The 13,337-nt window shown below is 36.7% G+C and overlaps 1 protein-coding gene across 1 annotated transcript; it reads left to right on the top strand.

Moving 5' to 3' along the window:
* Positions 1-1,697: 1,697 nt before the first annotated feature.
* LOC127419120 (protein LKAAEAR1-like) lies at positions 1,698-10,835 on the top strand. The gene is made up of 4 exons (XM_051660262.1): positions 1,698-1,729; positions 2,097-2,418; positions 2,676-2,798; positions 9,903-10,835. The coding sequence occupies exons 2-4, from the start codon at positions 2,137-2,139 to the stop codon at positions 9,960-9,962; spliced, it is 465 nt and encodes a 154-aa protein (XP_051516222.1). The 5' UTR covers positions 1,698-1,729; positions 2,097-2,136; the 3' UTR covers positions 9,963-10,835.
* Positions 10,836-13,337: the final 2,502 nt, after the last annotated feature.

Here is a 13,337-nt window from a genome sequence, read left to right as displayed (position 1 = left end):
TGATAAAGTTCTACGGCGCTACAGAGCACTGAGCACAAGAACTGTCAGGCACAGGAACAGTTTTTTCCCTCAGGCTATCCATCTCATGAACAATTAAAACTGCCCCATTGAGCAATAAATATCTGCAATAACAAGCTTAGTCTATTTATATTTATCTAACATACCCTACCATACCTTCTGCCATACTGAATATAAAAATTTTATATTTGTACATACGTATATATATTTTTTGTCTTAATGTGTATTTCTATAAGTATATATTTATATTTTCTATTCACTTTTTATTTATTTATTTATTATTATCTCTGTCTTGTTGTTGTATTGTTTGTGCACTGGAAGCTTCTGTCACCAAGACAAATTCCATGTATGTGTAAGCATACTTGGCAGTAAAGCTCATTCTGATTCTGGTTAATGTGTTAACAATTAAATTTAATTAATCTTATTATAAATTAGGGCTGTCAGTGAATAAAAGTTTTTAATAAAATTAATTACATGACATGCCAAATACTAAATTGAATTAATCACAATTAATCGCATATTTCAATATTTGCTGAAAAGGCCCCAAAATAAAGATAATTCAATATAATCAATACTGTATATGTATGTATGTGTGTGTGTGTGTGTGTGTGTGTGTGTGTGTTTGTGTGTGTATATATAGTATATGTATGTATATATGTGTGTATATACAGTATGCATATACATATTTTTTTTTTTTTTTTTTTTTTTTTGCTAGACACCATATTTTTGATACAATAAACCATGGTTTTGCTACAGTAATACTGTAGTATCCATATAGTAACAATGGCTTTACTACAATTTATATATATAGATAGATAGATAGATAGATAGATAGATAGATAGATACACTACCGGTCAAAAGTTTTGAAACACTTGACTGAAATGTTTCTCATGATCTTAAAAATCTTTTGATCTGAAGGCATATGCTTAAATGTTTGAAATTAATTTTGTAGACAAAAATATAATTGTGGCAAAAAAAAAAAAAGTTTTTGAAATGGATGACTTGGACCAAATAATAAAGAAAAGCAGCCAATAAGTGCCCAACATAGATGGGAACTCCTTCAGTACTGTTTAAAAAGCATCCCAGGGTGATACCTCAAGAAGTTGGTTGAGAAAATGTCAAGAGTACATGTCTGCAAATTCTAGGCATAGGGTGACTACTTTGAAGATGCTAAAATATAACACAGTTTTGATTTATTTTGTTTAGTCACAACATAATTCCCATAGTTCCATTTATGTTATTCCATAGCTTTGATGACTTTACTATTATTCTAAAATGTGAAAAAAAAAATATATATATATATAATAAAGAATGAGTAAGTGTTTCAAAACTTTTGACCGGTAGTGGGTGTGTGTATATGTATATATATATATATATATATATATATATATAGCAACCATGACTGTAATTGTTAATTTTGTGGTCACTTCCGTGGTTAAACTATAGTTACTACACCATCGGGAAATTCCATTGTAACGTGTGTTTCAGACAAATGGCCCTGGACAATCAATACAGACCTATTTCACATTCCGGGTTTTGGAACGTTTGCAGGGTAAACTTCGACAGCGGTGAATGGGAGATGACAGCAAATATTACTTTCCCTTACCCTGCTTTTGTCGGCAACACAAATATCTTGTCACCATGACGACAGTAAATATCACGTGTGTACTTCAGGCAGCTGAAGTGAAGAACTTATTTGACAATCGACAGGTACGTTTCAGTCTTTAATGTGTAATACGTATCGGTTCATGTATGAATTTAAATGCATAGTTAAGAGATGAGGGAGGGCTAAAGATGGCAATTTAAAAAAAAAAAAAAAGTTTGAGCCTAGTTTCGAATATCTTTACGTTTTTAAAAATGAACCTTCCTGGATCTTAATGCATAAGCTGCTACCCTCATTGAAACAAACAATATATATATATATATATATATATATATATATATATATATATATATATATATATATATATATATATATATTGTATATAGATATATATACACACACACACATTTGTTTTTTGTTTTGTTTTGTTTGATTAACACGGAAAATAAAACCCTGTTTCCGTTGGTTGTGTAGGTCATGCGACGCTGTCTGTGCCCTGATGTAGAGGCGAAAGATGGCAGGACGAGAGTCAGACAGGAACAGAGGTGATGTGACGATGTGCCCTCAGCAGAGAGCTCGTTATCAGGCGTACAGCGAACCGTCGAAAGAAGCGCAGGGATGGATGGCAGCGGCGAGACAGCGCGTGTCCGCGCAAATAATAAATAAAAAATTCCGCCAGATCAACAATCCCGCTGCTGCTGCTGATGCGCGTCATAATCAACTCACCGCGCAATTAAAAGCCGCTGAGGCGCGGAATCGGATCCGACAACTGAGGCTGCGCTATCAAGACCTGAGGGCACGTTTTATTATTATTATTATTATTATTATATATTATATATTATTTATACTTATGCTATGTATATATTTTGTCAGTTTATGTGCAATACAGCTAATAAATTAATAAATAAAAGCATGACATGCGCCTCTGATGTTTTCATGTGTGAAGTTGTTGACGATATAATTCTCACCCTATTCTTTGGAAGGATGCTCAATTAAGCTTTTGCCTCCTTGACGCTTTCCTACAAGTCTAATCTCCTTTTTGCAAATTTTCAGGCTCAGGAAATTAACTTAATGATTTCATGCCAGTGCAACGCACAGAGGGCTGTGCGCCTGGAAAAATTACTACCAGTGAGAGAGAGGAAGATAAACCACACAGACAGCATGGACCAATTACAGGTATACTCACTGCCTAAAAACCCATGGGGGGTGGGGGTGAGGGGGGGTGGATTAAGCTGGTCTCATAGCCTGGCCAAGCTGGTGCTCAGATGGTTTAGACCAGCTAAAAATGCCCCCTCTAAAACCTACCAAAGACAAGGTAGGGAGATCATCTTAGACCAGTTTTCATTTTCTTATTTCAGCAGGGTTAAAATGTAGGAATGTCTTTTATATTTAAAAACAACATATCAAACTAAGTAGCATCTGCAATCAAATGATGCTAGACCTTTTCTCTGAACTTTTTGCAATTACTTTTAACCAACTGGCCCAAGGTAAGTATTGAAGGAATGTTTATCTTAAAGGGATAGATGAAAAAAAATGAAAATGTTCTCATTATTTACTCACCCTCATGATATCTCAGGTGTGTATGACTTTGTTTCTTGACCAGAACACATTTGGAGTAAAATAGAAAAAAATATCTTAGAAATACTCAAACCAGCCCATCTGGCACCAACAATCATGCCATGGTCCAAATCACTGAGATCACATTTTTTCCCCCATTCTAATGGTTGATGTGAACATTGACTGAAGCTCCTGACCCGTTTAAGTCAGCAGGAGTTGTCTGATCATTGCTGCATTTCCGCTCCCTTATCTTCAACTGTTGTAATGTTCTACTAACATTAAGCAGCTCCCAGCTGACAATTTCTCATCGACCGTCACAGTCCTGATGCTATCTCCAAATAAGCATGACGGGAGGGAGAGCTCCAGATCTCCACATATATTGACAGGTGGAGGGACGTGTTCTCATTATCTTCCCTCAGCAGGCACGTATTTAAGTGACTGCTTCTGTTGTGAACTGTTTTTTACCCTATAAAGGGTTCTTCACAAAATTGAAATTGAAATGATAGAAAAAGAATTATGACAACAGAATCCTAATGAGGGGCTGCATGTGTAAAGCCAGTCGAAATTCTGAGAATGACGTCATTTTACTTTTATTCCTAGACTTAAAATGTGATTCATAAAGGTTCATAAGTGTTAAGATTTGGTCTCAGCTCCTAAATTTTTTGCTGGAGAGGTCTCCTAACCTAGTTAGGAGTAGCACAATGACTGTGTTCTGCGGAGACAACACACTCTACAATAAAGAAAGAATGTGTTGGACTCATGACAGTGGAAATTGGCAAATGTGTTTCGTAGTTAAGCAAAATGAAATTTATCTATCTATAAATATATATACACTACCGGTCAAAAGTTTTGAAACACTTACTCATTCTTTATTATAATTTTTATTTATTTTTTTCTCACATTTTAGAATAATAGTCAAAGTCATTAAAACTATGGAATAACATAAATGGAACTATGGGAATTATGTTGTGACTAAACAAAATCCAAAATAAATCAAAACTGTGTTATATTTTAGCATCTTCAAAGTAGTCACCCTTTGCCTAGAATTTGCAGACATGTACTCTTGACATTTTCTCAACCAACTTTTTGAGGTATCACCCTGGGATGCTTTTTAAACAGTATTGAAGGAGTTCCCATCTATGTTGGGCACTTATTGGCTGCTTTTCTTCATTATTTGGTCCAAGTCATCCTATGCTAATTTGGTAAAATCACTTTCCATTATATCAAACACAGCTGAAAGCTATTTGGTTCATTAAATGAAGCTTAACATTGTCTTTGTGTATGTTTTTGAGTTGCCACAGTATGCAATAGACTGGCATGTCTTAAGGTCAATATTAGGCCAAAATGGTAAAAAAAAAGAAAAAAAAGAAAGAAACAACTTTCTCTAGAAACTCATCAGTCAATCATTGTTTTGAGGAATGAAGGCTATACAATGCTTGAAATTGCCAAACTTTGCGAAGATTTCATACAAAGGTGTACATTACAGTCTTCAAAGACAAAGGACAACTGGCTCTAACAAGGACAGAAGAGATGTGGAAGACCAGATATACAACTAAACGAGAGGATAAGTATATCAGAGTCTCTAGTTTGAGAAATAGATGCACATGTCATCAGCTTATTTGAATTCTACCCGCTCAACACCAGCTTCAAGTTCAACAGTAAAGAGAAGACCTTATGGGAAGAATTGCAATGAAAAAGGCACTTTTGAAAAAAAAAAAAAGAAAGAAAAGGTTAGAGTGGGCAAAGAAACATAGACATTGGACAACAGATAATTGGAAAAGAGTGTTATGGATATTAAACCCATTGAGCTTCTGTGGGATCAGCTAGACTGTAAGGTGTGTGAGAAGTGTCCGACAAGACAGTCACATCTATGGCAAGTGCTACAGGAAGCGTGGGGTGAAATGTCACCTGAGTATCTGGACAAACTGACAGCTAGAATGTCAAGGATCTGCAAAGCTGTCATTGCTGCACATGGAGGATGTTTTGATGAGAACTCTTTGAAGTAGTTTAAGAAGTTTTGAACATTTTTTGAAATAGTAATAGTAATTTTTCACATTATTAATATCCTGACTATACATTGTGATCAGTTGAATGCCACTTTGGTGAATAAAAGTACCATTTTCTTTCCATAAGAGCAAAATTTGGCCGCCAGTATATATATACAACAGTTAGTGCCTTGTTCCATGACTACTGATAGTCTCACACCCTCAGCACTCAGATGCTTCACTGTGTGTATCACTCCACTTGTGTTCGTGCCATTCTAAACTAACGTGTAAGAGCAGTGCAGATGTGTTAAGCGCTATCTGTCTCTTTATATTTAATTTTGTGACATTACATATTTTAGCCAGCAGGTGGAGGCAAAAGACCATTTTTGTGTGCAGTATGAGCCAGTTAGTGATGTGAAGTGAGTCAGCATCAATCATTGTTTACATACAAGAGCACTCCACGATCGCTCGTATTACTACTACAATACTAAAGCTAGGAAATAACTTTAAATGGCTTTAAACTAACAACTTCAGCATTAAGGCTCATCACAGCTGAGAGACATAACAGACTGATTAATTACACAAACTCAAGGCGCTTACCTCTTACCGGAGTTTCCTCATTGGAGAGGACGTACTGTTCAAAATGGAGGAAGAGATTGCGGTTTCTATAGCGAAAGATTCTTGCGCACCAGCTACAGTGAAATAGGGAGGAATACCCCCATTGGACGGCTATTTTTCAGCTGAGAGAATAGGATGAATTTCAGCAATATGTTATTATCTTCAGAAAGCTACAGACTACAGCATCATCAACAGGTGACGCACACGCTCGCTCACTCTCTCTTTCTCTCTCACACAAACAGACACACACACACACACACACACACACACACACACATCCTTGTTTCTCCAATAACGTTAAAAACAGCCCAAGCCGTGATACTAGTAGTTCTAAAGTGATGTTTTTAAGAGGCTTGGATGCATCGTTTGGTCTGAACCAGCAACGGCAGCTTCTGATCCGTTGCGTATGAAAGTAGTTCCATGCACAATGCGTTTTTAATGACCGTATTCAGTTTTCCTATTTTTTCAAATTTACTTGTTCATTGAACTGTTGTATATAAGAAATATCACACTCGCAATCGTGCTATATGGCCCTAAATCAGCACTGCTATGATTATGCATGTGTGTATATATATATATATATATATATATATATATACAGTATATTTAACTGCAGCTAATTTTTTCATTTAATAAATACATTGAAACTCATTGTTGTGAATTAATCATTTGAAAAATGTTATGGGCTACCTGTCTAAGCTTTCAGCGGGCTGCAGCAACTAATTAATATAATCTAAATATTAGAGCCTGACCGATATGGGATTTTTGAGACCAATACCGATTTTAGAGGGGGAAAATTCACCGATTACCGATATGGTGACCGATATAACTAATTTTTAAACTTTAATGAAAACAAATCTTTTCTATGTCGATTTTTCACTGATTTTGCTGCGATATGACTATGCTAAGGTACTCAGAAGGCTGCTTTCTTTAACAAATATTTTTTATCAAAGAACATTTGACATTATTACTATTATATATTATTACAAATTCTAGAAATGAACACTGAGAAAATAAAGAATAAATACAAATATAATATATAGCTTAATAAACATCAGTACTGTTTAGTATCAGTCAAATACTGACCATTAAAATAAAGATTAAATAAATATAAAATAAATAGATAATAAACATCAGTATTAGTGTTTAGTATCAGTCAAATGCTGACCACTAAAATCAATCAAAATAAAATAAATAGCTAAATAAACATCAGTACTTTTTAGTATCAGTCAAATACTGACCATTAAAATAAAGAATAAATAAATATAGAATAAATAGTTAAATAAACATCTGGGGCCAGTTGCACCAGCTATACATACATTACAACTTAGCCTAGTTGTGGTGTAAATGGGCACGAAGTCACAATTTACGCACTGCTAAATATTTGAGTGTTGCACCATTACATTTATGTAGGACGTAACCCTATGTATAAACTAAATATATACGGCAACCTCCGACCAGGAGTAACTGATGGAATAAAAAAGCAGACTCATTTAATGACATCAGTGAGCTCATGTTTTGGTTGACAGGCTTCAGTCCTTTCGACATATATGATGGTGTTGGCATTTACACTCGTTTACATTTACGAGAGAGAAAAAAAATGTACTTTTAAGTGGCTCTTCAGTATGAAACCGATCTAAAGGTGCCGTTTTTAGGGTGCGTCACCCGGTGTCAAGTTTCAACACATTCAATATATATATATATGATATTAAAATGAATAAATGTCTATTTTTCCAGCATGTTGTATTAGTATTTATCACCCCTCATTTATTTTAGATACAGTTCCTATATATTATTATTTACACAGGGCAAATATACTATTTATTAAATCTACTTTTATGACGTATCCTATTTTAATGTCTGGAAAACCAGACTTTTAAATATTACATTTTATAAATGCAGCGACTGGAGTTGTTCGGTTGAAGGGGGTACTAAACTGTGAATCCTGAACAAAACAGTTTGGTGAATACATGTTTACACATTAGCTTCCACTCAGCTGACAGCAATGAAAGTAGCTACATGGTTAGCTAGTTAGCTGTAAGCTCGTTGCCACGGAGAGTAAAAGATGGACTTTATTTACTTTCCAGCATTGTGTCTCACCAACTATGTAACAGCGAAGCGTGAAATCAACACTCACACAATCCACCACCACACCGTTGTCTGCTGAGCTGCAAAAAGATGCTCTCTTACCTTTCAAACTGCTACATTACTTACTGCACTGACAAAATATAGCTGGCTAACAGCAAACAGACATGAGTGACATGTTTGTCAGGGACAAGGTTAACATTATATTAGTTATATAAAATGATGGGGTCATTTTTTATTAACTTTCCAGTATGTATTTCACAAACCAGTTGGCAATTTAATGAGAAGAGACCACTCAAATCCACACCGCTTAACTCCGCCCTGTCTGCAGAGCCGCCCTCAGTTCAGAGTCAGCTCTGTAAACAATGGAGTCGAGCGTGCTCTGCTGGACAAACTATATTATGACACCAATTCTAAAGCATTGTTTTCTGTATTATATGTTCTGAAAAAAAAGTTTTCATATCGGCGCATATCGGTAAAATATACGCCGATACCGATATATCGGTCGGGCACTACTAAATATCACTAAAATGATAAAAAATCAATGATGAAAATAATCTACAATGAATTCAATTATGATTAGTTGAAGGTCTTTGCACTTGCATGACAAACCTCCATCTGTGACGCCACTTTACAGTAGTGAAAACGTATTTTGATAGGAAAAAAGACTTTTAAAAATGGTACAGAGCTGCATCTGAAAAGAGCCCAAACCAAGCACTATATAAAATGTTTGATAAGCTCATAGTTTTGTGTGGGTTGTCAGGTGCTATAACAGATTCCTTCTGCTGTTCAATGTTCTTGAGAGATATTTAACCCCAATATTTAATTGTCCTTCTTTTTATATTTGTTACATTTCTTTAATTTATATTTATATTGCAAGATTTTGCATTTGGGTTTTTTGTAGCCTTCAATTTGCACATTGTTTGAGGACACCATTCGGCAAAATGTGGAATAATGTTTTAAAATACAGGAAATTCAATTTGGCTTTCTCATTTGATTAACCAAAGAATTAATCAACAGAAAATAACCTATTATCAAAACATTGTTTTATAATGTGTTGTATTAAATCATGAGTGATTTAATGATGTCATACCAGCTGGGACATATTACCCTTGCAGGCTCACTATTGGCTGATTCAGTGTTTGAGGGTGGCCATTTTGGGTCGACATCACTGTAGTCCTTATTTCACAACACTTAAGTGTCACCTCAGTCAGCACCTAACAATCAGTCTTAGACTTTGCTGAAAGTTGCTTTTAGCATCTTTATAAACAGCTCCCACTCTTACACAAGTCCTACACTTTGCTAAGAATTTTTTTTAACTTAAGTCAAAGCTTAAGACTATTCTTAGGAGCATTTCTGAAGTTTTATGCATACGGCCCCTGGCTGTCCTTTCAAAGACATGTTATCTTTAGGAGGAAAATGTCACTGCCATCTGTGTAACATTGGCATACTTGGATAAATTGTTACCATGCAAGGCCCTACAGTGGTGGAATTCACTGAGTCATTCAATTTGTTCAGGGCTTGAGATTGAACTGTAATTGTGGATCAGTAATATGGGCCCAGAAATAGTGCACATTTAAATCAAACTTGCATGATTTATTGATCTGTAGATCAATATTAGTGGCTACATCAGCTGCTGGTTCTATGTTTATCATAGGTGACAAGTAAATACAAAACTCCAAACTTTCTTGGTCTTGTCCCAGTTGAGTAGTAATGGCATTATGATTGTGTGAAATATTTGCACTATATAGTCCTTTAATGAAAGTCCTAAATCACTTATTTTAAAGCATTCCTCATGTGTTCAGCATGTCGCTTTGGATAAAATCATCTGGTCAATGAATAAATGTTAAAAGATAAACTTGGGAATATATTTAAGAAAATGAGCTTTACAAATAAAACTGTTGGTTTTCACATTAAAAAAAGGACACCATCACTTCAAACTATGCGGCTAACCTCTTTTGAGAGATGACAAAAGCTATGTCTCTTTTAGTCTCAGATCTGTTGCTAATGTTTTCTTTTACGCTTTCTTCTACAGAGACAAAGAGTGGAGGAGATCCTAGGGGATGAAAAGGGTCTGACCATCCACCGCAGATAAGTTTGTTCTCATCTGCAAAGGAAGATGAGACAAAGGAACATATTTCCTGAATGCTCTGTCTTAAAAATACTGTATATTGTCAATAGACCTTTTTCACACTCCGGGTTTTGGAACGTGGAAGTAAACGTTTGCAGGGTAAACTTTGACAGCAGTGAATGGGATTCAATGGGAGATCACAGCAAATATTATTTTAACTTACCCATTTGCTCCAAGACCAAAATAAAAAAATAACTCTTACGTTTTAAGGACTTTCCAGAAGAGGAAAAAAAAAGAGAGCGGTGGATTAAGACAGTAAAATAGGAGAAGATGACAAATTTACTGTCACTCTCTCAGCAGCTGTAATAGAAACCCCCTCGCAGCTGTGGTAAATTGTTTTTTAAAAATAATTCCAGGGTAATATAACACAAAGAATAATGTTATAATTTTACACTCAACGTTTAAAAAATGTATAATATAAAAAAATAGCAAGATTCACGCTGCTAAATAAGGCGGAAACGTGCCGTCACAGTCTGTGTAAAAGGTCTATTAGAGTTCATGCTGATTTCATGTTGACCTTTCAGCCATTCTGTTTTGTGAGAAAAGTGCTAACAACTTTTCTGTTCAGGTCAGAAAATACCTGGTTGCGATATTCAGCACAGCTCCTTTTTGATTATAAACGTAAACATTGAGATAGGCTTGTTCTTTTTTAGTAGCATTTCATCTGGAAAGAGTGCCAACTATATGTCAGTGGTGGTACTTTTTTATGTTTTTACAGAAGCAATACAGTAAACCCTTCATTTTGATTGAAAAAGGTAATAATTGCAATACTTACATTGTATCTGTTTGAAACAAATACAGAATCATGGTTCAGGGTTGAGTTAGCACATGTCAGTGAATAGGTCAAAATGGATTAAAAACCATTCTAAATCAAAATGATTTTTGTTTTGTTTTTATCTGTATACAGAAACACAAATGGCTTTAAAAGTCATGGAAAATTCATAGAATTTCATTGGTCAAAAAGAGTGGGAACCCTGATGTTATTATTTATTTATTTATTTATGTATATATTTATTTTTCCAGTTTGTAAGAAATGGAAAATTAGTCGAAAATATCATTGACTTCCATTGAAAATGTCCCCACACAAATCTAGGCATCAGGACATCATGGATAATTGAGGATGGTGTCTTTTGACTTGGGCCAGTAAGCAACAATCTAGTAACCATTTAGCAATGCCTTAGTAACCACTCTTCAAATCAAATCACTTTATTGTCACTCAACCATATACACAAGTACAACAGTGGGTGAAAGTCTTGGGTGCAGTTCCGATCAACATAGCAGTCATGACAGTGAAGAGACATACCAATTTACAATAAACATCAGATTTAAACAACACAATTTACATATCTAATATACACATAATTACACATAACACAATATACAAATAATAATATACAATGTACAGTGTACAATACACACAATATAGAATATACATTCACACAATATAGAATACCCAGTATACAATAAAAAATAGTATATATAAAATATACAATAGGTTGTATTGTGCTGTATTGACATTCAGGCTGTTGGCTGATAGTCAGTTGCCAGTATGTTGTTATGAGAGAAAATAATTTATGACAGTCCAGTGTGAGATTAATAAAGTGCAGTGTTGGTGTATATTGATTGTGAGAGATCAAGAGTTCAAAAGTCTGATTGCTTGGGGGAAGAAGCTGTCATGATGTCAGCTGGTGCGGGTCCTGATGCTGCGATACCGCCTGCCTGATGGTAGCAGTGAGAGCAGCCCATGGCTCGGGTGGCTGGAGTCTCTGATGATCCTCCGAGCTTTTTTCACACACCGCCTGGTATATATGTCCTGGAAAGAGGGAAGCTCACCTCCGATGATGTGTCTGGCAGTTCGCACCACCCTTTGCAGGGCTTTGCTGTTGAGGGTGGTGCTGTTACCGTACCAGGCAGTGATGCAGCCAGTCAGGATTCTCTCTACTGTGCTGGTGTAGAACCGTGTGAGGATGTGGTGGTTCATTCCAAACTTCCTCAGCCGTCTCATGAAGAAGAGGTGCTGGTGAGCCTTCTTCACAATGGCCTCTGTGTGGACAGACCATGTGAGTTCCTCTGTGATGTGGACACCGAGGAACTTGAAGCTGCTGACTCTCTCCACTGGTGCTCCATTGATGGTGATGGGGCTGTGTTCTCTGTCTTTTCTCCTGAAGTTCACCACAAGCTCCTTGGTCTTACTGATGTAGAGGGAGAGGTTTTGCTCCTGACACCAGTGTGTCAGAGTGTGCACCTCCTCTCTGTAGGCTGTTTCATCATTGTCAGTGATCAGACCTACCACCGTCATATCATCAGCAAACTTAATGATGGCATTGGAGCTGTGTGTTGCCACACAGTCATGTGTGTACAGGGAATACAGGAGTGGGCTGAGAACACAGCCCTTCGGGGCTCCAGTGTTGAGGGTCAGAGATGTTGCTTCCCATTCTAACCACCTGGTGTCTGCTTGACAAGAAGTCCAGGATCCAGTTTCATATCAAGCTTGGAGGGCACTATGGTGTTGAATGCTGAGCTATAGTCTACAAACAGCATTCTCACATATGTGTTCCTTTTTTCCAGGTGGGAGAGAGCAGTGCGTAGTGTAGATGCAATGGCATCATCAGTGGAGCAGTTGTTGCGGTAAGCAAACTGCAGTGAGTCCAGTGAGGCGGGTAACACAGAACAGATGTAATCTCTGATTAGTCTCTCAAAGCATTGCTGATGATGGGGGTCAGAGCAACAGGACACCAGTCATTTAAGCAGGTGATTTTGGATTGCTTTGGTACAGGCACAATGGTGGACATTTTAAAACATGTGGGGACTACAGACAAAGAGAGGGAAAGGTTGAAAATGTCCGTAAAAACACCAGCCAGTTGGTTTGCGCACGCTGTGATGACGCGGCCCGAAATGCCGTCTGGTCCCATGGCTTTACAGATATTCACCCGTTGGAAGGATCGGGTTACATCCGCTACAGAGACGGAGAGTGAACTCACCTCTGTAGCTTCGGCCACGAGAGCTCTCTCCACGAGGGTGGTGTTATTTCCTTCAAAACGAGCATAAAAAGTATTAAGCTCATCCGGGAGAGAGGCAGCGGTGTTCATGGTGGAGTTTTTATTCCCTTTGAAGTCCGTGATGGTATTAATTCCCTGCCACATGCTTCTAGAGTCGGTGGCATTGAACTGTCCTTCAATCTTGTCCCTGTACTGGCGTTTGGCTGCTCTGATAGTTTTGCGGAGGGTATTAGCACATTAAGTGCTACACGAACATCGCTATTAATCCATGGTTTTTGGTTCTGGTAGATCCGTATAGTTTTGGTTGGTACTACGTCATCTACGCACTTCCTGATGAAAC

This window comes from Myxocyprinus asiaticus, chromosome 28 (assembly GCF_019703515.2).
Source record: "Myxocyprinus asiaticus isolate MX2 ecotype Aquarium Trade chromosome 28, UBuf_Myxa_2, whole genome shotgun sequence".
Classification (NCBI taxonomy): domain Eukaryota; kingdom Metazoa; phylum Chordata; class Actinopteri; order Cypriniformes; family Catostomidae; genus Myxocyprinus; species Myxocyprinus asiaticus.
This window is presented reverse-complemented; position numbering and strand designations above follow the sequence as displayed.

Coding starts and splice junctions, on each gene's coding strand:
- LOC127419120 (XM_051660262.1), top strand. CDS start 2,137: ATGGCAGGACGAGAGTCAGACAGGAACAGAGGTGATGTGACGATGTGC. Junction 2,419..2,675: donor TGCGCTATCAAGACCTGAGG/GCACGTTTTATT, acceptor GCAAATTTTCAG/GCTCAGGAAATTAACTTAAT. Junction 2,799..9,902: donor ACAGCATGGACCAATTACAG/GTATACTCACTG, acceptor TTTCTTCTACAG/AGACAAAGAGTGGAGGAGAT.